The sequence below is a fragment of the Macrobrachium rosenbergii genome, chromosome 14, assembly GCF_040412425.1.
Source record: "Macrobrachium rosenbergii isolate ZJJX-2024 chromosome 14, ASM4041242v1, whole genome shotgun sequence".
NCBI classification, from domain to species: Eukaryota; Metazoa; Arthropoda; class Malacostraca; order Decapoda; family Palaemonidae; genus Macrobrachium; species Macrobrachium rosenbergii.
The window spans coordinates 47901596-47929162 of record NC_089754.1 but is presented as its reverse complement, the minus strand read 5'-3'; the positions used below and the strand labels follow the sequence as shown (position 1 = coordinate 47929162).

The following is a 27567-nucleotide window of genomic DNA, read 5'->3' as shown; positions in this document are numbered from 1 at the left end:
TGTACGTAGTGAAATTTTAAAAGATCCAACCGCCTTCTTTATTCTCACACACTGATCGCCAACCTTATGACGGTAATCATTGTCATAACAGGAAGTAATTACGGCATTACAGATCATATCAGTAATCGCACTCAACAGTCGACAGCTTTCCTTCCAACAACGCTAATTTCACGTTATCCCCCGAATACTGGCGACCAATTAGAAGAGGATTATGACAAGGGCAGATAGAATAAGCTACAGGAATATTAATGAAAAGTAATATTTGGAAATAAGATGAAAAGATATTTCTCAGAAAGATGACACGAAGGCAGCGCGAAAAAATAAGGGTATTCAATATGAAGGTTATTTGAGTGGCAGGTAAAAATTTGACAGGGTGTATTTACAGCATATAATTCTCTTCCACTTTGTCTCTCGCATTTATCTATCTATCTGTCTATTTATCTATCTATCTATCCATTTGTCTATCTTTACGTATATATATATATATATATATATATATATATATATATATATATATATATATATATATATATATATATATATATATATATATATATATATATATATATTTATGTATTTTTTAACACATGTACCTTGATAAATATCAACACATACGCACCAGGAACTGTGCATGTCAACATATAACATGTATACATCACACCGTCACACGCCACCGTACACATATTTTATACACACACACATATGTACACATATAAGTTTCACCAAATCTCACACCAACAGAACACGGTTCCTCGAATCCCAATCTATCTATCAGAAGCTAACGGCCTGTGACAGTTCCTCCCTCCCGGGATCGGACCCGCGCAAAATAACGACTAATTAACGTCCGAGTTGAAACCACAGACACCTGCTGACGGCGGGGAAGAGAAAGAACACTTGCCAATGGCGAGAGGTTAATGGGAAAACGCCTGAAAGACTGGCGGAGTTATGGCCTCACCTGGACGCGCGACTCTCGCGAGCTGACGGTCCCTCCTCCGGCGGTCACCGCCGGCGGCGTCGTCGAAGGACGGGGAGTAGTAGTACTAGGAAGAGGAGGAGGAAGGAGGAGGAGGAGGAGGTGGTGGTATAACGCTCAGGGCGGCGCCCCAAGCAACGGCCGAACTTCCTGCCTGCCTGCCTGCCGCTCACTCCCGCCCACCCAAACACTATTGACACACCCACACTTTTGGACCAACTTCGGCGGAGCCGGTAGTCATTTACCCCAAACAAAAGAACAGGTACAACACTCTTTCTTTTCGGGCCATTTTACACCCATTCTTTGAGGCGCCGGGTGACTTTTCCTCGCGCGTCGCCGTGGCAATTGCCATGCGCGCCCCGTCACAGCCACTCATGTGTCATCTGCGCATTGTTCGCCAATCATCGGCTCAATGGACGGGGGCAGACAATGTGATTGGTGCACAATAAGCGGGAAACAATGTGATTGGCGCGCGTGGGGTCGTAGGCGGGGCAGCTGGCGCGAGGGGCGTTACTCCCCGCGCGATATCGGTAGCCAGCGGGAGTGGCCACCAGACGAGGAGATTGAGGGGTCGGGGAGATCTGCTCTCGTTACGCCTTCCTACACGATTCTTCACCTTTATCCCCGATTATTTATCTTGAACAGTGATATGTCTCCTCACAATTCAGCGTTTCCGGGTCAATGAATCCGTCTCTAAATCTTTTGATGGATTTTTTTTATGTTAATGTTCGCCTCCATGTTTAGCAATAAACATTGAATGTCTTTGTTTTCTTGTTTCTGAAACTCTTTAGCGCTCTCGTTTATGCGACAATCACTTTTCTCTAAGAGCATGTTAGGGAGCGTGTATTTTGGAGCGTCGCGATGACCTCATTCTTAGGGAAATGTTGTTGTTATGGATGATTTACTAGTAATGTAGTCAATTTTACAGGATGCGTAAGGTTTGATTATTTGGAACCGTCAGAGAGAGAGAGAGAGAGAGAGAGAGAGAATGAGGTAAGGAAACATGTGTTATTTACTTACTAAATAAACCCAACTTATAATGAATATAGAAATACTTCTTACGCTTTACCAAAATGATCAATTGAGGAAGGATTATCGGGCGTCGCAAAGACCAGGGTCTCTGACATCAAAGTCTTGTTGTCTTTTGTTTCGCTTTAATACTAATTAATACGTTTTATTAAAGTTCACACGCCGTACAAAAATACAGAATATAAGTACAAAGGAGACAGTAATACATTAACAAGATGAAAAACAGTAACAGCTACTTAAAGAGCAAAAACTATTAATATCACAATTATGATAAGCAATAGCCTTCGATCAATACATTTATACACCCTTATAAGTTGGGCTACAGTCAGATTTTGCTGTTTGTACTGAGAGACTTCTTAAAGAGATTATATGAGACAATAACTGCTAGGAATAGTTAATTGAATTGAATATAGAATTTAGAACAAAGGCCAATCGCTGGGACCAAAGAGCTCATTCATCGCTGAAACGGAAATTGACAGTTAAAGGTTTGAAAGGTGTAACAGGAGGAAAGCCTCAAAGCAGTTGCACTATGAATCAATTGTTAGGAGAGGGTGGAAAGTAAGATGGAAGAAAGGAATATGAAAGGAGGTACAGTAAAAGGAACGAAAGGGGGTTGCTGCTTAGGGCCGAAGGCACGCTGCAAAGAACCTTAAGTAATGCCTACAGTGCATCGTATGAGGTGCACTGACGGCGCTGACCCGCCTACGGGAGGAATAGTTAATCCATCTTTGTCGTACAATCACGTTGGCCATTCGTCAGAACGGTGATTTAAGTATTTAGTAAACAAGCAGTTATTATAACCTTTAATGTTGTACTGCGCTTCTGCTTTGAAACTACAACAATATCGGTGTTATGTAGTGCTGCCTTTTTGCTTTAAATCTCTACAATAACGTTGTACTGGTTTCTATTAGAAACAATACAACAACAACAACCTCGAATGTTGTACCGCGGTTTTGCTTCAAAACAATTTCAACAGGAATTTGAAATGCTATACTTTCTTGGTCCCGAATCACTAACCTGTACTTCCTTTCATATTCTCTTTCTTCCATCTTACTTTCCACCCTCTCCTAACAATTGATTCATAGGGCAACTGCTTTGAGGTTTTCCTCCTGTTACACCTTTCAGACCTTTTACTGTCAGTTACCGTTTCAGCACTGAATGACCTCATAGGTCCCAGTGCTTGACCTCTGGCCTAAATTCTATATTCAATTCAATTCAATCACTAACAACAATAACAAAGAACATCGTTACATGCTTTTGTGGTTCCATCTTTAATCTGATCAAGACGGAGTGGCGTCCCATAAACACAAGTCGACAACTTGTTGCCCATATATCACAAACAAGTTAAAACAAGTCAACGACCGTAGGCGAAGAAACAACCCGTTTGGCAAAAGCTGGATAATCGTATGAAACACTGGTTAAAACTGCCAACAAGTCGCTGACTTGTATTCACCTTATTTGTGACACGTGTGCAATGAGCTGCCGACGTGTCTATCACATGTTCGTCTGGAAGTTGCCGACATCCAGGCATTGTGTTACTCAAAGTGTACGCCAGTCCCACGGTTTAGAAATTCAAGGGCTGTATGATCAAGGCTGCGACCTAATATCGGTTAGTCACTATCGATTGGTTCACTCCGCTTCGAATGTTCTACAAACACCCTAGCACTTTCTCGCTCTCTCTCTCTCTCTCTCTCTCTCTCTCTCTCTCTCTCTCTCTCTCTCTCTCTCTCTCTCTCTCTCCTCTATGTTATCTTCAATCGTTATTTGTAGTTTAAAAGGACGGTTTTAATTCGTTACTTATTATCATCGTCCTCTTCCTCATTATTATTATTATTATTATTATTATTATTATTTATTATTATTATTAGTTGTCACTCTCGTAATAACGAGATGACTCCCTTCATGTAGGTATAATTAGCATATGAAAAGTGATAGCCTCCTTACGTAACATCAGTGAATAAATGAGAGAGAGAGAGAGAGAGAGTTTAAAAACCACTCTTCCTTACCTTTCAACTGCTAAAGTGAACAATTCCTCCTTTACTGAGAAGAACCACGTCTGCGTTACCAGGGCCTTAAATAAAACAAAAGATTCAAAAAATTTTTTTTATTGATTCAGTAACAGATGCTCTGTTTAGCATATTCATAGCATATCATGAAGAAACTTCAATATATAAATATATATATATATATATATATATATATATATATATATATATATATATATATATATATATATATATATATATATATATATAACATATATGTATGGGAACATTTGCATTCAGTTAAGGCAAACTGTATATAAAAAAGCAATGACAAATAATATATCATAAGTGACAACTTGTCACCCCAATTTTTATGAGGAAAAAAAATTGCTAGAAGGTGATTTGTGTACAAATCTAACCAAAAACTCCCGAGAATTTGTTCATGATGATTTGTAATATGGGGATAAGGACAAAAAAAAATGCTACCAAAATGCTACAATCATTGAAAAATTAACTTAAACTTAACCTACGCGTATTTTGACAGGTACTATTGAACTCGTGTTTAAGGCAGTCTTAATGTATCTAGGTTGCGTATATGACATGCTGGTTGTTATCAGATTAATTATCACGTCTTTGCCATTAGATTTTGCACTCTTTCCTTTTCATAATTAATATATCGTTTCCATTTCACTTATATTAAATAAAAAAAATATCAAGTGTAAGAAATTGTCAGATAATAATAGTCGTGATTTATTCAATTTAAGCAATGTTTCAATGACTGATTAAATGCTGGACAAAAAACTGTATTGCTGATAAACTTTTAAAAACTCAAAGTTCTCCACCTTGATAAAAGGTGAACTTGCATATCTAACGCCTGAGCGAATCCAGAATTCAACTGATTAAAAGTTATCAAGGTAACACTGATATTGAGTTACATTTATATCTGAAAGATGTTACAATCTAGATTATTTCTGTATATTCTATATCTTCAGTCATTTCTCTCTACTGAACACCAGATTCTTTGGAAGCTTGAATTTCAAGTCAATTGCCCCTACAGGCTTGTTCCATATGAATAGCGTTTATCTTCTGAATAATAATAATAATAATAATAATAATAATAATAATAATAATAATAATAATAATAATAATAATAATAATAATCTTTGCCAAGTTTCATAACCACTATCTCCCGCTCTTACGGCAAATGTTGCTTTTAGAGTCAATTTAAAAAAAAAAAAAAAAAAAAAAATCGTAACTCATTATCGCACTTAGAAATGAAGCAAAACTAGTGTTTTTTGTACAAGGAATTACTCCCATCACATACATCGTTCCAGGACAGCCATACACACCTAGAATACTCAAACTAACATACATACAAATATATGCTATGAGTATTTACATATGCATACATGAAAATTCAATAACATATCTTTATTAATTCGGATCAATCATACGTACAAATTATCTGCATATATTCTAATGAGCTACGCACTTACTCATTATATATATATATATATATATATATATATATATATATATATATATATATATATATATATATATATATATATATATATATATATATATATATATATATATATATATATATGTGATCTATAATATATATATATATATATACAGTATATATATATATATATATATATATATATATATATATATATATATATATATATATATATATATATATATATATATATATATATATATTTACGTATTATATATATATATATATACATATACATATTATACACACAACTTACACATACGTGTGATGTGTACGATGTTGATGTGTATGCGTATACATATTACGTTAATGAAGGCTTACCCATTAATCGGAAGAATGAATTGTTGTTCACTGTTTTCTTCAACTAATGAAATAATGTAAACTAAAAAAACTACTTTTATTCATTACATTCTTAGGATGAGATTATACTTAGTCAAAAACGACAGAGATCAAATCCACAACAGTTTCTAATAGATAAATATTATTTAAAGCTATTCCTCAAAGCGTCTTCCAAAGCAAATATATAGGCCTACTCCGCCTATTATCGATACAGAAATCTTCCAAAATCTAAGATAGACCTGTAATACGGAGATAAGGACAAAAAAAAAAGGCTATCTAAAGGCTACGATCATTTAAATTTAACTGACTTAACCTATGCGTATTTTGCAGGTACTGTTGAATTCATGTTTAAGGCAATCTTTATACATTTAAGATAAGTATTACATGCTGTTTATTATTAAGATAGTTATAACTCCTTTGCCGTTACCTTTTGCAACCTTCCTTGCTCATAATTCCCAAAGATCATTGATGCAAGCAAGTGATTTAGTTTCCCGCTTCCGAGAAGCTGTCTTTTATCGAAGTCTTCGTCAGAGGCATCAAACAAGGAAGGTTCACGATTAACTTTAGCTATTATAAGTCTTTAGGAGGCTCTATTCCTATGTCCTTCGTCAATAAATCATTCAATTCTTCAGGTAAATCTAGTAACAACATATAATGATGCAGTTAGGTGATTTAGTGTCACGTTTCTGAGATGCTATTTTGTTAAGGGCTTCACCAGAAAAGCATTTAAACAAGACAGGTTTATAACTGATTTTGGCCATTAAGTGTCTTAAAGTCTATCGCTATATACTTCATCACTAAAACCCTTCGATTTGTAAGAATTAATAAAAATATTAATCTAATAACAATAACAATATTAATCTAATAACACTAATAATATAAATTATATATATATATATTAATATAAATAACAATATATAATCTAATATATATATATATATATATATATATATATATAATATATATATATATATAATATATATATATATATATATATATATATATATATATATATATATATATATATATATATATATATATATATATATATATATATTATATATATACATATATATATATATATATTATATATATACATATATATATATATATATATATATATATATATATATCACCTGGTCATCACGAAACCTGAAACTTTCCAAAACCGTCGATCCAGAAACTCACGAAATTCTCCAGACCTTTACCTGTCAGTCAACTCTCTCTCTCAGACGTCCCGCCGAAGGGGAGCTCTTCTTCCCCCTCACTTCCCCTCCGATTCCTTGCTCTGCTCGATCTGCATCTGCGTCTGGGGCTCGTCGCCGTCTTCCTGATCGACCAGCAGGTCGGGGAAGAAGAGCTCGACCTCGCCCTGTGCGCTCATGGCGTCTTGGGTCAAGTGGAGTGGGTTCAGCTCAGCCACGCATTCCTCGGTGTTCTCTCCCATCACCACGGCTGCCAGCACGACTGACCTGGGGTCGAGAATAAAAAATAAGCTTAACATTTTGCCCTGGGGCGGAGGAGAGAGAGAGAGAGAGAGATGACAACACGACTGACCTGAGGTCGAGGATAAAAAATAATCCTAACATTTTGCCCTGGGGCGAAGGAGAGAGATGACAATTCGACTGACCTGGGGTCGAGAATAAAAAATAAGCTTAACATTTTGGCCTGGGGCGGAGAATGAAACAAGACTGACAAAATAAACAGAGCGCAGAAGTTTCTTCAGCGCAATAGAGTTTTCTATCAGTCACCGAAAATGTATATCTTTCGGTCTCGGTATAATGCTGTATGAGCCGTGACCCACGAAACTTTAACCATGGCCCGGTGGTGGCTTATCCTATACCGTTGCCAGAAGCACGATTATGGCTAACTTAAACCTTAAATAAAATAAAAACTACTGAGGCTAGAGGGCTGCAATTTGGTATGTTCGATGATTGGAGGGTGGGTGATCAACATACCAGTATGCAGCCCTCTAGCCTCAGTACTTTTTATTTCCAGTTGATGCATACTGCAAGACTTTGCTACCGGTTGTGAACAGAAACTTTGTGGAAGGTCGGCAATAGGTTACAGATAAGACCTCTCACTTACTTTCAATGGGTTCTCGCCAAAATCTTAGTAGCGGCATCCCATCCGATTTTTAAAGCGTTTCAATATAATTGATATCAATGTTTTGTGCCGTACATTAAAAGAAAGCAATGCAAAGAATAACCGCCGGTGATGAAGGTAGGGCCTCTTAGGGTCAAAAGAGTATAATGTGTGTGATGAAAAGACACAAGGTTCTTTACCTTCTTGTCTCAGACAAGAAGGTAACGAACCACACGGACAGACAGACAGACAGACAAGCCGAAAGACAGAATATGTTATATATATCAGGGATGAGAGAGAGAGAGAGAGAGAGACTAAGTACACTTATGATTTGAAGACAGGGTCAGTTAATGTCATAAGGTTTAGTTAATGTCATAAGGTTCAGTTACTGTCATAACAAGATATCTTTACGAACGGAAAAAGTTAGCCACAGAACGTTCTTAAAATTATTTTCTATAAACACATTTTTTTTTCTTGAGGTTATCCAGATGCATTTTTGAGCTGCAGTTGGAATTTGTTTCCTGTTTAGGTAACTTACATTGGAAAAATAAATGCTGGAAACATCTTATTATCTAGAGAGAACTTAAAAATTATTTTCAGGCTCTTTCATGCAGTTTGGATTCATTCGTTTCCATGTGAAACAACTATAATGTTCAAGATCGAGAAAGTTGGATTTATTAAAAATTCACTTGTAACCAGTTTTTCGCAGTTTTTTTTAACTCATATTTTATGAATGTAAAGTGTGACCATACATAACGCATAAATGGATTATTGAGAACACGATACATGAAGTTTATCTACATTAAAATTTCGATTTTTTTAGCTCAAATTATGCAAATTATCCATTGCCGACATCAGCTGCCATAGCAGAGGCGACTCCAGGTAACAGTCAGTCAGTCATCCCAAGGCAAAGAGAAAGAGAAGGTCTGCCCACTTCCCCCAAAATCCCCCACGTAGGCAGAGCTTTGTCTACCTCCTTATTACGTCAGCGGGTGAATTGCCGTAATGAGCAGGTACCTCTAAGATACGTCATCGCCTACGTAGTTACCCCAGGCGGGAGGCCACTCCACCCAGTTGGGTAGACCTTGTCTCTCTTGGCCTTGAGTCATCCTATCCACACCCACTCAAGACTAAACCTATCAATTTCCTTCTCTGAATCTTTTGTACTTACCCAACAGCCGCAACAAGCTTCTGGGACGCAGCGAGACTCGGCACACTGTTGATGGATTCCTGCTGCAAGGTGGCTTGGGTGTGGGCCAGCACCCGAATACCACCTACGCCAATCTTTTCAAGGACCTGTGAAACCGCGAAAAGACGTGCTTTTAGGTAATTCTGAAATACGTGCTGTTTTTTAGTGTTTTTTTTAAGTTTTTAAATGTATAATTGTGTAGAGTTTTCCCAAAAGGATTGTTTACGAAATATCTTCTTCAGGTTTAATGAATGAAAAGGGACAGTGATATTAAAAGAATGAGTCTTAGAATCGAAAGATTTTTTTAAAATTTCGACCTATCAAAGAATCATTCTGTTCAGATACCACTCTTCTTGTTTACTTATCTAACCAACTAAAAAAAAAAATCCCATAAAAACAGTTTCTTCAGCTCATTTCAGACCAATTTTCAAAATGATCTTAAAACCGAGACTCTTAACATCTTTATTATCTTTCAAAAAGAGAGGCGCCACATACCGGCTGGTGTTCGCAGTCTGGAATGATGAGGAGTCTCGGGACGGAGGCGTCAGGTGGTGGCGGGAAGAACTTGTTCGTCAGGCGCTCCTGCAGTTCGCGCCCTTTGGGCAGCCATGCCGGGATGACGCGCTCCTCCTCCCCAAACAGGGCCACTAGACTGTTTGTTCGAGAGGAAATATCCAAGAGGTATGAGAACTGAATGTATATGATGTGATTTCCTTTGGGTGCAAGTGGCAGGTAGAGTGAATTTGACGTGAAGGGTTGTTTATGGTTTAATATTTGAAAGCATAAAAATTGTTATTTAAAATTAGTGACATACACAGTATCCATATGTATATATACAAATATGTATATATATATATATATATATATACATATATATATATATATATATATATATATAAATATACATATATACATATCTGTAGTATATATATATATATAGTATATATATACATATGTGCATATGTGTATATATATATAAATATATATGTGTGTATACATATATATAATGTATATATACAGTATATGTACATACACATATTCATCTGTTTACTTATTCAATACTTACCATTCTGGTTCCTCATCGCGAGCCTTCTCGAGGTCAGGCGGACCAAGGACTTGCTGCCAGGCGGTCACTACGCATCCTTCTTCAACCCTGAAATGCAAAATCCAGATTTATTTTGGCATCTTGTTGAAATATCCAGCTGTGCTTTTCATCAGACGGATTTTACCTCTCTTGGTTCATTCATCTTTCAGCTTCTATTCATCCAGTTATTCATTTGCACATTATTTCCGTTGAAGCTCACTAGGTAAGTTAAGCGTTGCGATTAATAATAATAATAATAATAATAATAATAATAATAATAATAATAATAATAATAATAATAATACTGGAGTAGTGGAGTGGACGAAGGCTGAACTCCATAGCATAGACCAGAAAACTAGGAAACACATGACAATACACAAAGCACTACACCCAAGAGCAAATACAGTTAGACTATACATAACACGAAAGGAAGGGGTGAGAGGGCTACTAAGCATAGAGGACTGCGTCAACATCGAGAGAAAGCACTGGGGCAATCTCTGACAACCAGTGAAGACGAGTGGCTAAGGAGTGCATGAGAAGAAGGACTGATAAAAGTACACGAAGACCCAGAAATATACAGAGACAGGAGAATGTAAAACAGAGCATAGGAATGGCACAACAAACCAATGAACGGACCTTACATGAGACAGACTAAAGAACTGGGCAGCGATGAAACATGGCAATGGCTACAGAGTGGAAAACTCAAGAAGGGAACAGAAGGAATGCTGACAGCGGCACAAGATCAGGCCCTAAGAACCAGATATGTTCAAAGAACAATAAATGGAATAACATCTCAACCATAGCATAGGCAGGAAGTGCAATACGAAAAACGAGACCATAAACCACATAGCAAGCGAATGTCCGGCGCTTACACAGAACCAGTACAAAAAGAGGCATGATTCAGTAGCAAAAGCCCTCCACTGGAGCCTGCGCAAGAAACACCAGCTAGCTTGCATTAATAAGTGGTACGAACACCAACCTGACGGAGCGATAGACAACGATCAGGCAAAGATCCTCTGGGACTATGGTATCAGAACAGATAGGGTGATACGTGCCAATAGACCAGACAAAATCAAGAAGAAAGTATCACTCATTGATGTCGCAACACCATGGAACACCAGAGTAGATGAGAAAGAAAGGGAAAAAATTTATAAGTATCAAGACCTGAAAGTCGAAATAAGAAGGATATGGGATATGCCAGTGGAAATTGTACCCATAATCATAGGAACACCAGGCACGATCCCTACGGGGAGCTTGGTTGTATACACTGGCTTTTTCTTAACCATTCAAGACAAACACGAAGAACGTGTTTTCTTTACTGGATAAGAAAGACTGCAAGAACTTTATATAAAACCGAAGGGCGCTAATGCAACAATCACCTTCAACTCCAGCAATAATAATCATATTACATTTATGTGTTACAAAGAAGCCTCTACTCACTTCAGCAGAATTATATACAAGGGGCCATCTCCCAATTGCTCTTCCCAGTACAAGAGATCTTCCTCGGTGTCTTCCTCAACTGCCTGGTCTTTCTTCCTCTGTTTCTTCTCCCTCTGCTCCGTCTTTCGCCTGCAATGAAGAAAACATCTAACTTATTCTTACTTTATACTCTTTTGACGTCTCAGGCCTCCTTGTGGCTCACTGTCGATCACATCAAACTCGTCAAGTCTACCGCAAGCTTCTGAACATTGAATTTAATTTTTGGGGTGAGGTTGCAGGACTCGTATTTATACCCTCCAGTTGGTCACTAAGAGGTTTCACTGATCAAAGGGGAGGAAAATTAAATTTTGAGGTCTAAAATGAACAAAGATAATACTTGGGAAAATATTCTTAAATTACAAAAAATATGAATTAAAGTATTTGCAGACGTGTCTTCTGAATCTGCAAAGAATCTCTTCTGTAACTGACATTGGTATGAAACTCAGACGTTGTATATTTCTCACCTCTCAATGAAAAATCAAATTTTATCCAAGAAATGTGTCTTAAGTCTTCATTGTTACCAATTTTGAAAATCGAGAGAAAATGTTCTATAATGCTATTGATGTTTGTCTCTGAATTATGAACATGCATGTGGAAAAGCACGAAGACTTTCTGAAATATGGATGTATGGAATTTAAAGTTAGTTTCTATATTTAACATCAATATAGATAAAGGTAAAATGCCACGAATATGAAACAACGGAGTGATGCTAGACCTTTGGACTTACTGCTAAGTAAAGGACAGTAAGTCGAAAGGCCTATGGCACCACTCATATTCCTTCATGGCATTTGCCTTTATTTATATATCCATCACGTTCCATATTTTCGTGATTCAGTTATACATCAGTATAGATGAATATTTCAAAATTCTGAATGACAAGACCTTAAGGTTTTCGAATAAATGAAACACATTTCACCAGACTATTCAGAGCAATGAAATAAAAACTCCTCGTCTCCTGTACCTTTTCCTCTTCGCCCTCTTGTTCAGGAGGAACCTCCCCTTCCCCTTTGTCCTGATTCTCCCCTCCCTCTCCCTCTCCTTCCTCCCCCTCCCCTTCGCCCTCCTCCTCCTCGGGTTCAGGAGGGAAAAGCAAGTCGTGAAGTTCGTCGCGGGTATACTCCTCCTGAACGTGGCCAATGATCATGAAACCTGGAAAGAGAAAAAACGAGTAAAAAATGCGCCGAAGCTTCTTCGGCGCAATCGAGTTTTCTGTACAGCCGCTACAGCGTATAATCAAGTCTACCGAAAGTAGATCTATCTTTCGGTTGTCTCGGCGTAAGGCTGTATGATCCGCGGCCCATGAAACTTTAACCACGGTCCTGTGGTGGCCTGGCCTACATCGTTGCCAGACGCACGATTAGGGCTAATTTTAACCTTAAATTAAATAAAAACTACTGAGGCTAGAGGGCTGCAATTTGGTATGTTTGATGATTGGAGGGCGGATGATCAACGTACCAATTTGCAGCCCTCTAACCTTAGTACTTTTTAAGATCTGAGGCCGGACAAAAAAAGTGTGGACGGACAGACAAAGACGGCACAAAACTTTCCTTTTCAGAAAACTAAAAGAGGATTTATTTTTACTTGAAGTTCGATTCTTGTACTAAGTGCTAAATGAGTTAGTCCTATTCACCATTAAATAGAAATTATAATCAAAATTAAACAACTAGTTAACTGAAAAGATTTATTTTAACATTAAGTTCAAATCTTGATTGCCTGAGCGTCATATGAGTCAACCCACTCATCATTTTAAAAAAACTCTAATAAAAAAAAAAACAATTGACTAAGGGAGAGCTAGGGTGCGTCCACACTACGGTAAACCATATCATATACACAAGTCGGCTACTTACCGCATACATATCACAAACAAGTTGAAAACATGTCGAAGACCGTGAGTGGAGAACGAATCTTTTTGGCAAATGCGTTGGAGAGACCTATATAGCACTATTTAGGACTCCCAATAAATTGTTTGTGATATGTATGTAGGAATGAAATGGAACTTAAAATTTGGGCCAAAGGGCAAGCACTGGGACCTATGAGGTCATTCAGGGCTGAAAGGGATACAGAGTATAAAGGTTTTAAAGGTTTAAACGAGGAAAACTTCGCAGTTGCACTGTAAAACTATTGTTAGGAGAGGGTGGAAAGTAAAATAGAAGAAAGAGAGAATGAACGAAGGCACAGTAAAAGAAATGTCAGAGGTATCAGTTAGGGGTCGAAGGGACGCTTCAAAGAACCTTAGGTAATGCCTACAGTACACCACGTGGGGTGCACTGACAGCACTATCCCCCTCACTACGGGAGTGATGTTTATGCAGGAAGTTACCGAGACGTGTTTAAGGACGCACCTTCATACGTTCACAAGAGATGTTGAGGAAGGAGCCCTTACCTGCTCCAACAATGTTGGAGAGGAACGTTTCCGTCTTTTCTTCGGCGACGATCTGTGGGATGATGAAGAGCACGCCCTGTTGGAGCTCACCTGGGCCAGCGTCCGAAGCTTCACTGTCGTCTAGAATAAACAAGTAAAAAACGAGCGTTTCTTCGGCGCAATCGAGTTTTCTTCTAATCAAGGCCACCGCAGTCTTTTGGTGGTCTCGGTTTTCTGGCCCAGTGGCGACCTATATTGTTGCCAGATGCACGATTATGGGTAACTCTAACCGAAATAAAATAAAAACTACTGATGCAATTTGGTATGTTTGATGATTGGAGGTGGATGATCAACATACCAATTTGCAGCCCTCGGACAGATAAAAAGTAGGGATGGACAGTCAAAGCCGACACAATAGTTTTCTTTCCAGAAAGCTAAAAATAATCAAAAGTATTAGCCAATCATTCAGTCTACTGTACAGCACTTCGTGCGCTTCCTTTGATAATTTTATAGTGACTTTGAATCATGAGAGCAAGAATAATCAAGTATTAGTCAATCAGTCAGTCTCAGTCAAGTACACGGAACTTCTTGCGTTTCCTCTGATAATTTCATAATGACTATGAAACACTATAGCAAGAATAAGTAAGAATATCCTATTAAATTTTTTAGATAGCAGCATTTAATGTCTCTGATTGGCCAGGGAACCGAAGGAATTTTTCTAGAATGTGGAGGGAAAATCGGAACCATAGAAAGATAAAGAAGTTGGACAGCTGGGTGGACGGAGAAAACAGGGGACGAGTAGTCAAGTAGAAAGTAAAAGACAGAAAGCAGCTGGTGCCAGAGGGGTGTTACTAAGAGACTTCAGTACTGCCTACAGTGTGCAGCGCATGGCACACTGAGATAGAGATCTTGATTACTTAATTGAATTGAACTGAAAATAGAAAATTAGGCCAAAGGTCAAGCGCTGGGACCAACGAGATCATTCAGCTCTGAAACGGAAATTGACAGTAAAAGGTTTGAAAACCTCGCAGTTGCACTACGAATCAATTGTTAGGAGAGGGTGGAAAGTAAGATGGAAGAAAGACAATATGAAAGGAGGTACAGTAAAAGGAACGAAAGGGGTTGCAGCTAGGGGCCGAAAGCACACTGCAATAAAGATCTTGATTACTAAATGACATTTCCAGAACAGCGAGTTCCTTCCGTCTTACCCATGTTCATTTGTCCTTCCACGTCGTCGAGATCTTCGTCAGGTTCCAGAATCTCAATGGGTTTGATGAGGGATTCCAGCAGCACCTAAAAAACTGGGTCAACTTGACTTGGAAACTGATAACTTTTTTTGTTAGTGAGAATTGAATTAAACTGAATATAGAATTTAGGCCAAAGACCAAGCACTGGGACCAAAGAGCTCATTCAGCGCTGAAACAGAAATTGACAGTAAGGAGGTTTGAAAGGTGTAACAGGAGGAATACCTCGCAGTTGCACTATGAATCAATTGCTAGGAGATGGTGGAGAGTGACATGGAAGAAAGAATATGAAAGGAGGTACAGTAAAAGGAACGAAAGAGGTTGCAGCTAGGGGCCGAAAGCATGCTGCAAAGAACCTTAAGTAATGCCTACAGTGCCTCGCACGAGGTGCACTGACGGCACTAACCCCCCTACGGGGTTGTTAGTAAGAGGTTTTAGCTCGGTCAAAATTCCACATTACTAATTTTCTGTATTCTAATATGGCAAATTGATATGAAGCTTGCATGTATAATAAAACAAATATTCTAAAAGCTGCAAAACTAATATATCAGAAGATTGCAAAATATTTTCAATTTCAAATTATTCCAAAATCATTTGAAACATGGAAGACGTTCTCTCATTTAACCTGGAAGCCTTTCCATCCTCTACGTAGATTCCTCTCTCACTGAATTTTTGAAATAACTTCAACGGAAAAGTTAAACTGACATTTCCTCTCAAGGTTCTTACCACTTCTCGCTCAGCCTGCCCCTTCAGAGCAGCAACCTCGACCTTCAGGAGCCTCCTGATGGTGTTCAGCAACTGGGGACCGTCTGCGCCGTGGATGGCAGTCAGAGGTTTGCCCGACTGCGAGGGAGACGCGTTCCAAAGATTATATTCACTTTTATATCATTAAAGAGTAAAATAATTCTGTTTACAGCAAAATGGATAGAATAGAATAAAATATAGAATTTAGGCCAAAGGCCTTGCCCTGGGACCTATAAGGTCATTCAGCGATAGAAGGGAAATTGACAGTAAAAGGTTTGAAAGGTGTAACAGGAGGAAGACCTCGCAGTTGCACTATGAAACAATTGCTAGGAGAGGGTGGAAAGTCAGAAAGAATATATGAACGGAGGTACAGTAAAAGGAATGAAAGAGGTTGCAGCTAAGGGCCGAAGGGACAATGCAAAGACCTTTTAAGTAATGCCTACAGTGCACCACGTGAGGTGCACTGACGGCACTAACCGCCAAGGGGACAGCAAAATGGAGTAAAATACTTCTTTCAGATTAAATAGAGTGAAGTTCTGTCTCAGTCATGAATGAATAAGAGTGATAAAGAATAAATACAATTAGAGAGAAAAAAAAGTAATTAAGAAAGACGTCAAATATACGTGAACTGAAAATTCTTCATGATTTTTTTATGATTGCTCCTTGTCATGATTTTTGTATATAGTGTGGATTTTAAACCATGTATTACCTTATCTTATCCATTACTATCATAAATGATAAACACATTTTGCATTGATATGTCTTTACAAAGGCCAAATTCATCCATTCTTTCAATATTAAGATCCAGTTTTTTTTCTCTCTCTCTCTCTCTACTTTCAAATTTTCTTCTGAACTGATTGGATAAGAGTATTGGACTGCTAGTCCCACTAGCCCTAGCATCTTTAAATAAATAAATTAATTAATTAATTGATTAATTAATAAATAAATAGACAAATAAATAAATAAATTAATTAATTAATTAATAAATAAATAAATAAATAAATAAGCATAAACATATTCCTGCTTACCCCAAAAAACAGCCAAGTGGGCTCAGGTTTCCCTCGAAACTTGTGCAACTCATCGATGGCGTCCGCGTTAGCCTGACATCAGAAAAGATATTTATATAAAAACAAGTAAAAAATGAGCAATCGAGTTTCCTGTACAGCGTTCAATCAAGGCCACCGAAAATGGATCTATCTTTTGGTGGTCTCGGTATAATGTTGTATTAGCCGCGGCCCATTAAACTTTAACCATGTTCCCGGTGGTGGCCTATATCGTTGCCAGACGCACGATTATGGCTAACTTTAACCTTAAATACAATAAAAACTACTGGGGCTAGAGAGCTGCAATATGGTATGTTTGATGATTAGAAGGTGGATGATCAACATACCAATTTGCAGCCCTCTAGCCTAAGTAGTTTTTAAGATCTGTGGGCGGACAGAAAAAGTTCGGACGGACAGACAAAGTCGGTGCAATAGTTTTCTTGTACAGGAAACTAGAAAAAAAGTGAACTGGTTAGGAGGGAGATCCAGTAATTCTATTTTTGAGATCAACAGTATATTCATATTTGGAATTTTAAACCCTCGATGACAGCAAATTCACTTCAGTGCCTTGCAACTAAAGATAACGTTCCCTGGTTGAGTCATAATTCTTATCGGAGAACTGAAGGACCACTTACCGTCGCCAAAGTGAGATACTCATCGCCAAGTTCCAGTTTGATCCGTCTCAGGTGGCCGGTCATGCTGGTGCAAGGACCACACCACTCGGAGTAAACGTCCACAACTGCCAATAAACAAGAGAGCAGCATTCCTCAGACGTTTTTTGATCTTCGTGAAGACATGACACAAAATAAATAAAAAATATTTCTGACGTCTCGTGTCCCATTGTGAAGCGATGCCACTCCTTTCAGTCTTGCAAGACGTGATCAACTGCTACCCACAACAGACTCCTAAGGAGCGTTGGGAGTTTCAACGCATTGAATTTTGTGCCCCAAGACGCAGCGAATGTCTACTAGCCACCATAATCTGCGCACGCTTCACAATGATAGAGATAAATCCTTACGATCAGATGTAACTGCAAGTCTTGATTTTTTTTTTTGTGTGTGGGGTGGGCGTTAAGAAGTTAATTAAGAAAGAGACCCGTATGTCAACTAATGATGCTGAAATGCTCACAATAATAAATAGTGAATTACAGGCTACTCTACACACACAAGTAAACCAATACATTCATGGTGGACACATTTAAAAATAATACTGGCCATCACTTTCCGTGACTGGATGCGGATATGGGTGGAGGTAGTAAAAATGGTACAGACGACAACAGAAAACTTAAGGCCTACAAATCATACAAAAGATGAATGTAAGTCATTTTCAGAACTGGCAGTGAAGTCAGTGCTGAGAATGTTTGTGACAGGGACTAGAGGTGTTCTAGGTCGCTGGTACCAGGAACATTTCAGTCCCTCAGTGCCAAGAGCAATGCAACCATCCACGAAAAGCAACCCAACTTGGCTACTGGCTAGAATTCATGCATTAAAATATTGCATGACAGCAGTAACAGCAATGAAAATGGTATTACTAGCAATAACTCGTGTTTCTTGAAACAATGCGAACAAGTCAGAAATAAAAGGCAATAGGAAAAGGGAATCTGCTGTTAAAACACTGCTCCAAAAGTGGAGATTATTAAGAGAAGAAAATATCTTTAGAAAAGGTTGAAATGAAAAGCTTGGAAGTACTGGAAACAAGTATGATAAAGTGAGAAGATCATCATGAGCTGTCATCATGAGCTGGTGTTTCCAAGTACTAGAAGCCGCGTCTGCCCTGACACCTACTCAGGAAATGAACGCCACTTTGCCTGAAACTGAAGCTTACGTTTGTAATAAAGACGCCTTATGAGGAATGATGTAGAATACTGTAGACTCCTCTACATACTACACAAGCAAGGGAAGCTATAGCACCAAAAGTGGTGTTAGACTAAAAAGATTGAAATAGACTACCCAGCTACTCAAGAAATGTATGCCACTTTGCCTGAAACTGAAGCTTACGTTTGTAATAAAAAAGTCTTATGAGGAATGATGTAGAATACTGTAGACTCATCTACTTACTGAGCAAAGAAGGGAAGCTGTAAATACCAAAAGCAGTGTCAGGCTAAAAAGATCGAAACAGACTACCCGGCTACTCAGGATATGAACGCCACTTTGCTTAAAACTGAAACCCAAGTTGATAATGAAGAAATCCTTTGAGGAATGATGTAAAACACCGTAGACTCCACTACATACTGAGAAAAGAAGGGAACCCTTCGTTTCTTTGGTCAGTATGTAGAGGAGTCTAAGGTATTCTACATCATTCCTCATAGGAAATCCTTATTACAAACGTAAGCTTCAGTTTCAGGCAAAGTGGCAACCATTTCCTGAGTAGCTGGGTGGTTCATTTCGTTCTTTTCAGTCTAATACTACTTTCGATGCTATAGCTTCAATTGCTTGTTCAGAATGCAGAGGAGTCTACAGTATTCTACATCATTCGTCCTTTTCAGTCTAACACCGCTTTCGGTGCTACAACTTCCCTTGTTTGTTCAGTTTGTAGAGGAGTCTAAAGTATTCTACATAATTCGTTCTTTTCAGTCTAGCTCTACTTTTGGTGCTATAGCTTCCCTTGCTTGTTCAGTATGTAAAGGGTCTACAATATTCTACATCATTCGTTCTTTTCAGTCTAACACCGCATCTGGCGCTACAACCTCCCTTGCCTGCATCAGAAGTAGTGTTAGACTAGAAAAAAAAATGAACGAAATGGGCTGATCACTGACCCAGCAAACCCGTCCTCTGGGAGACATTCTGCCAGTCCTCGTTCCCGCGGATCTCGATCTGCAACTGCTGCGCCTCCGCCTTCTTCCTCGACATCGTGGGCTTCTCCTCCTGCGACGAGACAACACCCGAGAGAAACACAAAGAGATATGATAACGTAAGAGAATGAACAGAGAGAGAGAGAATTCTTATGAGAAAATCACGCTGAATAGAAACAAATAAGAACAATCTGTTCCTTAACTTAGCTATCTAAACAGGGTTAGGGTTCTGTTATAAAGCGAATTTCGATTAATTTTTTTAGCATATTTACAGGCTCTACTAAACACTAAGCGTTGCCATTTATACATCAACGTCTAATGCTAAAAATTTAAGATTTTTTTTATACATCAGTCACACTTCGTTTAGACATTACGCAAAATTTACATACTGCAGATTTCTGCAAAACCAGAGTTTAAGTAGCAAAATTTCAATTGATTGTTTATTTGAGGAAAAAGGTTCTACAAATGTCTTTAAAATTCAAGTCCTGGTATGAAAATTAGTTACCAGAAGGTACAGCAAAAATAATTTTAAACCGTTTAAAAAAGGTATAGATTTTTTTCTAAGGTACAAAAACATAGAAAAGTGCTCATGAATGATAAATCCTAATTTCATTAAGCAAACATATTTACAGTACGTATGTATATTGTGTCACTAAAATAGCCCTTTAGTATATTTTAGTACCATCTATGAACTAGTATATACTTAAAACATTTTATCATTCATTTGTTGTTTAAAATATCTATCAAACATTTTTCAAAAAGCCATTTCTTTCAAGAAAAAATCTTTCATAAGAATCTTGGAAGCCAGGCATTATTTCTAAACAAAAAGAGAAGCGCTCCCAACATGCATCTCACAAGAGAGAGAGAGAGAGAGAGAGAGAGAGAGAGAGAGAGAGAGAGAGAGAGAGAGAGAGAGAGAGAGAGAGATAAAAAAAGAGAAATTAGGGGGAGAAAGAAGAGAGAGAGAGAAGGGGACAGAGAAAAAGAGAAATGAGAGAGAGAGAGAGAGAGAGAGAGAGAGAGAGAGAGAGAGAGAGAGAGAGAGAGAGAGAGAGAAATTAGAGAAAAGAGAGAAATTAGGGGAGAGAAAGAGAGAAAGAGGGAGTAGAGAGAGAGAGAGAGAGGACAGAGAAAATTAGAGAAAAGAGAGAGAGAGAGAGAAAGAGAGGGGGGGAGAGAAAATGAGAAATGAGGGAGAGAGAGAAAAGAGAGAAAAGAAGAGAAGGGGAGAGAAAAGGGAAATGAGAGAGAGAGAGAGAGAGAGAGAGAGAGAGAGAGAGAGAGAGAGAGAGAGAGAGAGAGAAAGCTCAAATACCAGACATTAAAATGAGACATTCAGAATTAAATCGGAATTTCCATGCAATTATAGTTATACAAAAGGGAAACCACGTGCTTCACTATAATTCTAAAAAAAAAAAAATGTGTCATATTGCATATCAAGGTCTCACTGAATGCAAGGACAGGTGTCTTAAGGTACAGTCGCACCAAGTCAGTGGAAAAGAAGCAAAAGTGAAAATAAAGCGAATGAAGTATTATTGTTCTGTCATCTGTATCTTCAGAGATAAATGAAGCTGAGGTGAGGTGATGCTTACAATCTTACACCTAAACAGAATGTAGATGAGGACGTTGGTTGTACATATATGTAATTCTACATGTATAACTGAATCACGAAAACATGGAACGTGATGAATATATAAATAAAAGACAAAATCCACGAAGGAAAGAGAAACAATGGAGTATTGCAAGGCCTTTCGATTTCTTGCCCTTTGCTAGGCTAAGTAAAGGACAAGAAGTCGAAAGGCCTCGCAGTACTCAGTAAAGGACAAGAAGTCGAAAGGCCTTGCAGTACTCCACTGTTTACCTTTCCTTCGTGGATTTTGTCTTTATTTATTATTCTACATGTCTAGCTTTCGATACTACCAAAAAAATGAGTTTCCGGAAAATTTCCAATTTTTATGGAATGTAAATAAAATAGGAAGCCACAAAAAACGTCTGGATAATTCATTTTTCGTATTGCTTATACCAAATAAGGATATTATTTACAGATCAATGTATGTTAAATTGTATTAACAACTACATAAAATTCTGCAACATTTAACTCTAAAGAACTGGGAATTAGTTTTAACCATTTCGTTTTCCACGTAAGAAGTCACACGCAGATGCTGACACGAAAACCGATCTGGCGAGCAACTGAGAAACCATACTTTTTTTTAGGTGGGGAGGGGTAGAATTTTCAGCATCTTCCACAGAACTTGTAACCACTTTGGTGTGAAACTGAAGGTAATGTCCTTTTAAATACGAACGCGCTTGACTTCAATTTCCCACTGATGTATCAGGTTCAAAGTTTGACGGAGAGATGGTGAAAGATATGTTAGAAACCGCTCAAAGCTGGTTTCATTATAATGTAATGAAGAGAGAACCGCATGTGTACTGTTGTTGAGAGGCGTAACCACATCTCCCTCTGAAGGGTATGCTTTTAGGTAATCGAATCCTCAGTCCTGTCGGTTTTTATATGGTTTGTAAATTGCCAATTTAAGACCCCTTGCGTGGTTTTGGTATTTTATAAAGCTTTATATTAGTTAAACCAAAATCGTCTATTAAATTTTCATTCTATGGGAAATCTTAACTGGTATGTTTTATATATCTTCCATTAGCATAAATTTGTATTAACCATACATGCACTTCGTAACCTAAGAGGATCACTTACCTTTGTGATACACCATCTAAGATTATCTGAGTAGGATGACCAGTTAGGTGCATCAGTTACACTAAAACTAAAACACAAAGCCCAAGGTCGAATCCAGTCTACACTACGACCGAGTCAGTCTTTGCTTATGCTGATGTTTCTGTTTCAACCTAGCTCTATCTGGTATTTACAGACTTAGACAGCAGCTACTACAGAGCATACAAATCCTAGTATTATTTTATAATATTATAATAGAGAAAGAGGTTCTACTAGCAGTTCAGCAGGGCTCCTGTTCGGCATCAAAAGCCAAGAGCATTTTCCATCCTCAGGAATTCTTCTGCATTTTCATCAAATGCTTCTTTCTCAGACAAAATGTGGTGCATTTTTTTTTCTCCTCAGTCTTAGCACCTGAGTTGTGAGAATGTTCTGAACTTCTTTCAGTTGATTTACAAGAAGCGAAAACACATTTTTGTAGTCCCTGATCAAAACTGTGCGTACCCAAAGGCTTGTATAGTTTGGGCCAGACGTTATGAGCGCTCAGTCATTCATACTTTCCTTAAGCCTACTTCACTTAGCAATCCAGTTTACAAAGTATCTTTACATATGTTAATACAGAGGTCCTACAGATGCATACAAAAATTCTTGAACTATAACATGTTCTTATCGCTACCTGACATATAGATATTAGCTGACTATGAAAGACAGTAAGACGTAGAATGAAAGATATCAGTAGAATAGAATATGCAATTTAGGCCGAACGCCAAGCGCGGGGACCTATGAGGTCATTCAGCGCTGAAAGGAAAATTGGGAGTAAAAGGTTAATAGGTGTAACAGGAGGAAAACCTCGCAGTTGCACTATGAAACAATTGTTAGAAGAGGGTGGAAAGTAAGATGGAAGAAAGAATGTGAAAGGAGGTACAGTAAAAGGAATGAGAGAGGTTGCAGCTAGGGGCCGAAGGGACGCTGCAAAGAACCTTAAGTATAAAAATGCCTCCAGTGCACCGCGCGAGGTGGACTGACGGCACTAGAAAGAACTCAATAGAACATTATCGTAGGCAAACGGAACGCAGAGTAAGAGTAACAAAAACAATAAGAAATAACTCTTATAACCTAAACAACTTATAAAATGAAAGTTCATCCTTATAGTGACACCATTAGAAGAAGGAAGGGCAAGAAAGTTGGAGGATTAAAACACAAAATTGCTTCACTGTTATTCATTTTTCTTACGAGAGGCAAACGAATCACGTACTTTTCATCACAAAATAATATCTGACAAAACAGAGTGAGAAGCAACACGAAAAGAAACATTATTATTTTTTTTTTTTTTGGTTTTACCTCGTTGTAGCTAGTAACTGATGACTTCGTGATTATCTATGTAATGGAATAAGAATCGTACAAGACCCATAATATTGCAAGATTGCGATATTTACAGTTTAGATTATTGTTATAACGCCACTTTTAAATTTGTTAACAAAACAAAGTTCCCATGAAAATGTATATGTACTGGTCTTACGACCTGCCTGTGACACAAAAAAAAAGTTTGTCGGATGCGTTCAGGTCGTAAATTTCATATATTTGGAATGAAAATCGCCAAAAACGCCCGTTTTAGAAAAGTGGCAGAATTATGCATTAAAGTTAAGACCATATTTTTTTAAAATGAACGCCAAGAACAAAAACGATGTACGTTCATTAATTCTACCATTAAAAAAAAGTCAAATCTCGAAGGTGTCAACAGTTTGTTTTTGTTGTTTATCTACTGCATGACAACGAACAGTACCAAATACAGTATATGCTACTAGCTTTATACTCTACACTAAAGCTAAAGCGGCAAGTTCAAAAATACTGTGCGTTTTCACTCTTCGGATTTTATAGTTCTATTTCCTACTGCAAAACTTACTGGTGCAAATAATAGGAACTAGCTCTCAACCGTTAAGGCTACTATCTAGAAAGTACTACCTATTATCCAAAACTTGGGTATTTCTGTATCATCTCGAAAAACAGGCAACGAGGCCATTAGCAGTGTTCATTTTAGAGCATCATTTTAATCAGTGAGGGTCAGGGGTGCTTTAGATCTAACAATTTTGCTTTCTTTTTCTTTAAATCTTCAGAGAAAAACCCTTATGGACAGCGTCAACAAACTATAAAGAGAGAGAGAGAGAGAGAGAGAGAGAGAGAGAGAGAGAGAGAGAGAGAGAGAGAAAAGTATACCTTAGTTTTACCAGACCACTGAGCTGATTAACAGCTCTCCTAGGGCTGGCCCGAAGGATTAGACTTATTTTACGTGGCTAAGAACCAACTGGTTACTTAGCAACGGAACCTACAGCTTACTGTGGAATCCGAACCACATTATAGCGAGAAATGAATTTCTATCACCAGAAATAAATTCCTCTAACACTTCATCAGCCGGCCGGAGACTCGAACTCGGGCCTAGCGAGTGCTGGTCCACAGCTCTACCGACTCTGCCAACGAAGAGCTCACAGAGAGAGAGAGAGAGAGAGAGAGAGAGAGAGAGAGAGAGAGAGAAGGTATAGGAAAAGGAGATAAATAAATAAACAAATATGAGGACACAGAAAATAAAACCGGTGCACCTGAAATACAGGAAACAACAGCAGAGAGCAGGAATGAATTTGCTCCTCTGCATTAATAACTGCAGAATAAATCTGGGATGTAGATGCTCAGCGGGTGTTACATGGCCGCCTGAGAGCGAAGGGAGGGAATCGAGAGGGAATCTCAGCTTCAATCTACCACAAAAGTGAACTAATCAATACTAACAAAAAGGTAACAGGGAGGATATTTGGTGGCAGACGCATCATCACAGCTCAGGATGTTTACTCTATCACTTCAGATGCTTAAGATCTCCAAATATCACTTCCACGTACTTGAGCAACATTCATGTAACTTCTGGTAATAAATCACCAACTTTTACTAACGTATTATTTCCTTAGAAAGAACATGATGCAATTGGTGTTTGCTCTTTTGGTCTGTCCTAGTTTGAACGGGTTCTGTGGGTTATGTACATTTCAGAGCACTGGTTCTTAACCTGGGGGCGCACCCCTCTACGAGGGGCGTCAGCAATTTCCAAGGGAATATAATTAGAGAATAAAAAATTCTCTAATTATATTCGTTATTAACAAGAGTCGCTAAGAAGCAGTGTCAAGTATCTCCCTAATTCATTTCCAAAAGAATAAAAATATCCCTTCTCTTTGTCATTTTTTTTTATTTTCCTTTAAATCTGGGGGGAAATTTTAGTCACAGATGCAAGGGGAGCGTGGAGGGAGGGACCAACTCTTAGAGGGGGCCGCGGTAATAAAAAAGGTTAAGAACCACTGTTTCAGAGCATTGTCTCCACTTTAGACGTGGCAATGACTGTTTAAGGAACGAGTTAGTGATGAAAAAAGTTTATATTATAAGGGAAATGATCATAAGTGATTATACCCTCAATGAGGAGTGACTAAACTGTTACTAACTTGGAGGTCAATCTTACTTGAGTGTGAGGGATTTCCATCATTACAATAGGTTTTTGGGTGGTAGTGAGAGAAGCTGTTTGCAACGAAGATATCGGTTACACAACATCACTTTTCGAGCCAACTTTGCTTTGGGAAAGATTTGTCAAGACTTCTGCACTTGTGGATGCTTCCCAAAGTACAGTAGTTTAAAAGACTTAGGATACACGACTAAAACATTCTATTACTGAAGGCAGTAATAGACAAAATAGTACGCAAAAAAAATCACGTTAAATGTAATCTTAATGAGTGATGCTTTTCCTACAGGTAAATTTAGCTTTAAAACTATTTAAATGTTTAATTCTACACATATTTATTTGCGTAATATACAATACAGTTGGAAGCACAAATACCAATATTCATCTACGAATTATTTCGCATTTTGCGTCACTGTGCCAATTAAAAGATGCTGTCAAAATTACATGGCTAACCTAAGCAATGCCAGTACTTTTAGTTTGGTTTGTTTATTTGTGCATATATAATATGCAGTTGGGTGGCTAAGGTTCCGGTACACATCTAATAATTACTTCCTATTTAGTCTCGATATGCCAACTCCAACCTACGGTCACAGTACATACATCCAACCTAAGCAATACCAGTGCTTTTTTAAGTTCTATAACACAGAAAGCTATGATGCTGACAAGGAAAACGACAACAATAATGACATTAACATGGACACAACACAACAAAGCAATGTAAACATAATTTAAATGCATACAAAAACTGTGTTATTAGTCAATATTGCTAGATTTCTGACTACGACATAGTAACGGTGTACCTGTCACCCTTTTCACTAAATCAAGTCCTATTTATCCTGGTAGATCCTTGCTTGTCTGAAATTATCGTGGTAAGAGGAAGGAAGAACAGTTGCCATTAAATCATAGTATTTTTGTAAAGGATTTTTGTATGAAAGGACAGAAGATAACTGTTATAGGCTAAATCATTATTACGTAGGTCACAGAGAACTGAATTTCTCATATCGAAATAAGGGAAAACAGAAATTTTTGTGTATCTAAGGTAGATATATATTCATAACGTGTAATATTGGCATGAATTAGTGCTTAGCATACTATTAAGACTGACCTTCATCGCAAATAAGTTTTATAAATCAGAAGATGACTTGTGATGCACAGAATGATGTCGTCGTAGACTTGGGTGACAAGAGTCGTCGTTACCATAGTAACCCATGAAGCTCAACCTGAAAGCAAAAGATTGAATGTCTACCTAAATCCTTCCGTAATGTTAAGGTAACTAAGAAAACGATACGAAAGAAAACGATTTTCTAAATTTTGATGGATAAATATTCCATTTGCTTTTGGATTTTGGCTGCTTGTTTAGGAGTAATTCTTACTTATTTCACTGATATACCGGACTCACCTAAGAATTCGGTGTGTGGCTATATTCACTGGCAATTATAGCACTTACTGAGTGTAATATGGACGCAGTTTTATGCCTGGAGTAGACTCAGTGGCCTTGTGAGTCGATGCAAAGCACAGAAGTTTATGTC

The 27567-nt window shown here is 37.9% G+C and overlaps 2 protein-coding genes across 2 annotated transcripts in view; both read right to left on the bottom strand.

Annotated features, from left to right (window-relative positions):
- Positions 1–1391, bottom strand: part of LOC136846112 (LIM/homeobox protein Awh-like) — a 40756-nt gene extending 39365 nt beyond the window's left edge. The window contains exon 1 of the mRNA XM_067116854.1: positions 956–1391. The gene's annotated coding sequence lies outside the window, so the exon portion shown is untranslated. The remainder of the gene's footprint in view (positions 1–955) is intronic.
- A 5601-nt stretch (positions 1392–6992) lies between these two features.
- LOC136845545 (thioredoxin domain-containing protein 6-like) lies at positions 6993–27545 on the bottom strand. Its single transcript, XM_067115726.1, has 15 exons — positions 27486–27545; positions 27144–27258; positions 19836–19944; positions 17716–17819; positions 17066–17137; positions 16020–16136; positions 15258–15342; positions 14071–14190; positions 12650–12837; positions 12078–12112; positions 11650–11778; positions 10192–10278; positions 9621–9777; positions 9108–9232; positions 6993–7323 (listed from the first exon to the last, which is right to left on the bottom strand). Exons 2-15 carry the CDS (start codon positions 27147–27149, stop codon positions 7116–7118), a joined length of 1542 nt encoding a protein of 513 aa, XP_066971827.1. The 5' UTR covers positions 27150–27258; positions 27486–27545; the 3' UTR covers positions 6993–7115.
- Between the last annotated feature and the right edge of the window lie 22 nt (positions 27546–27567).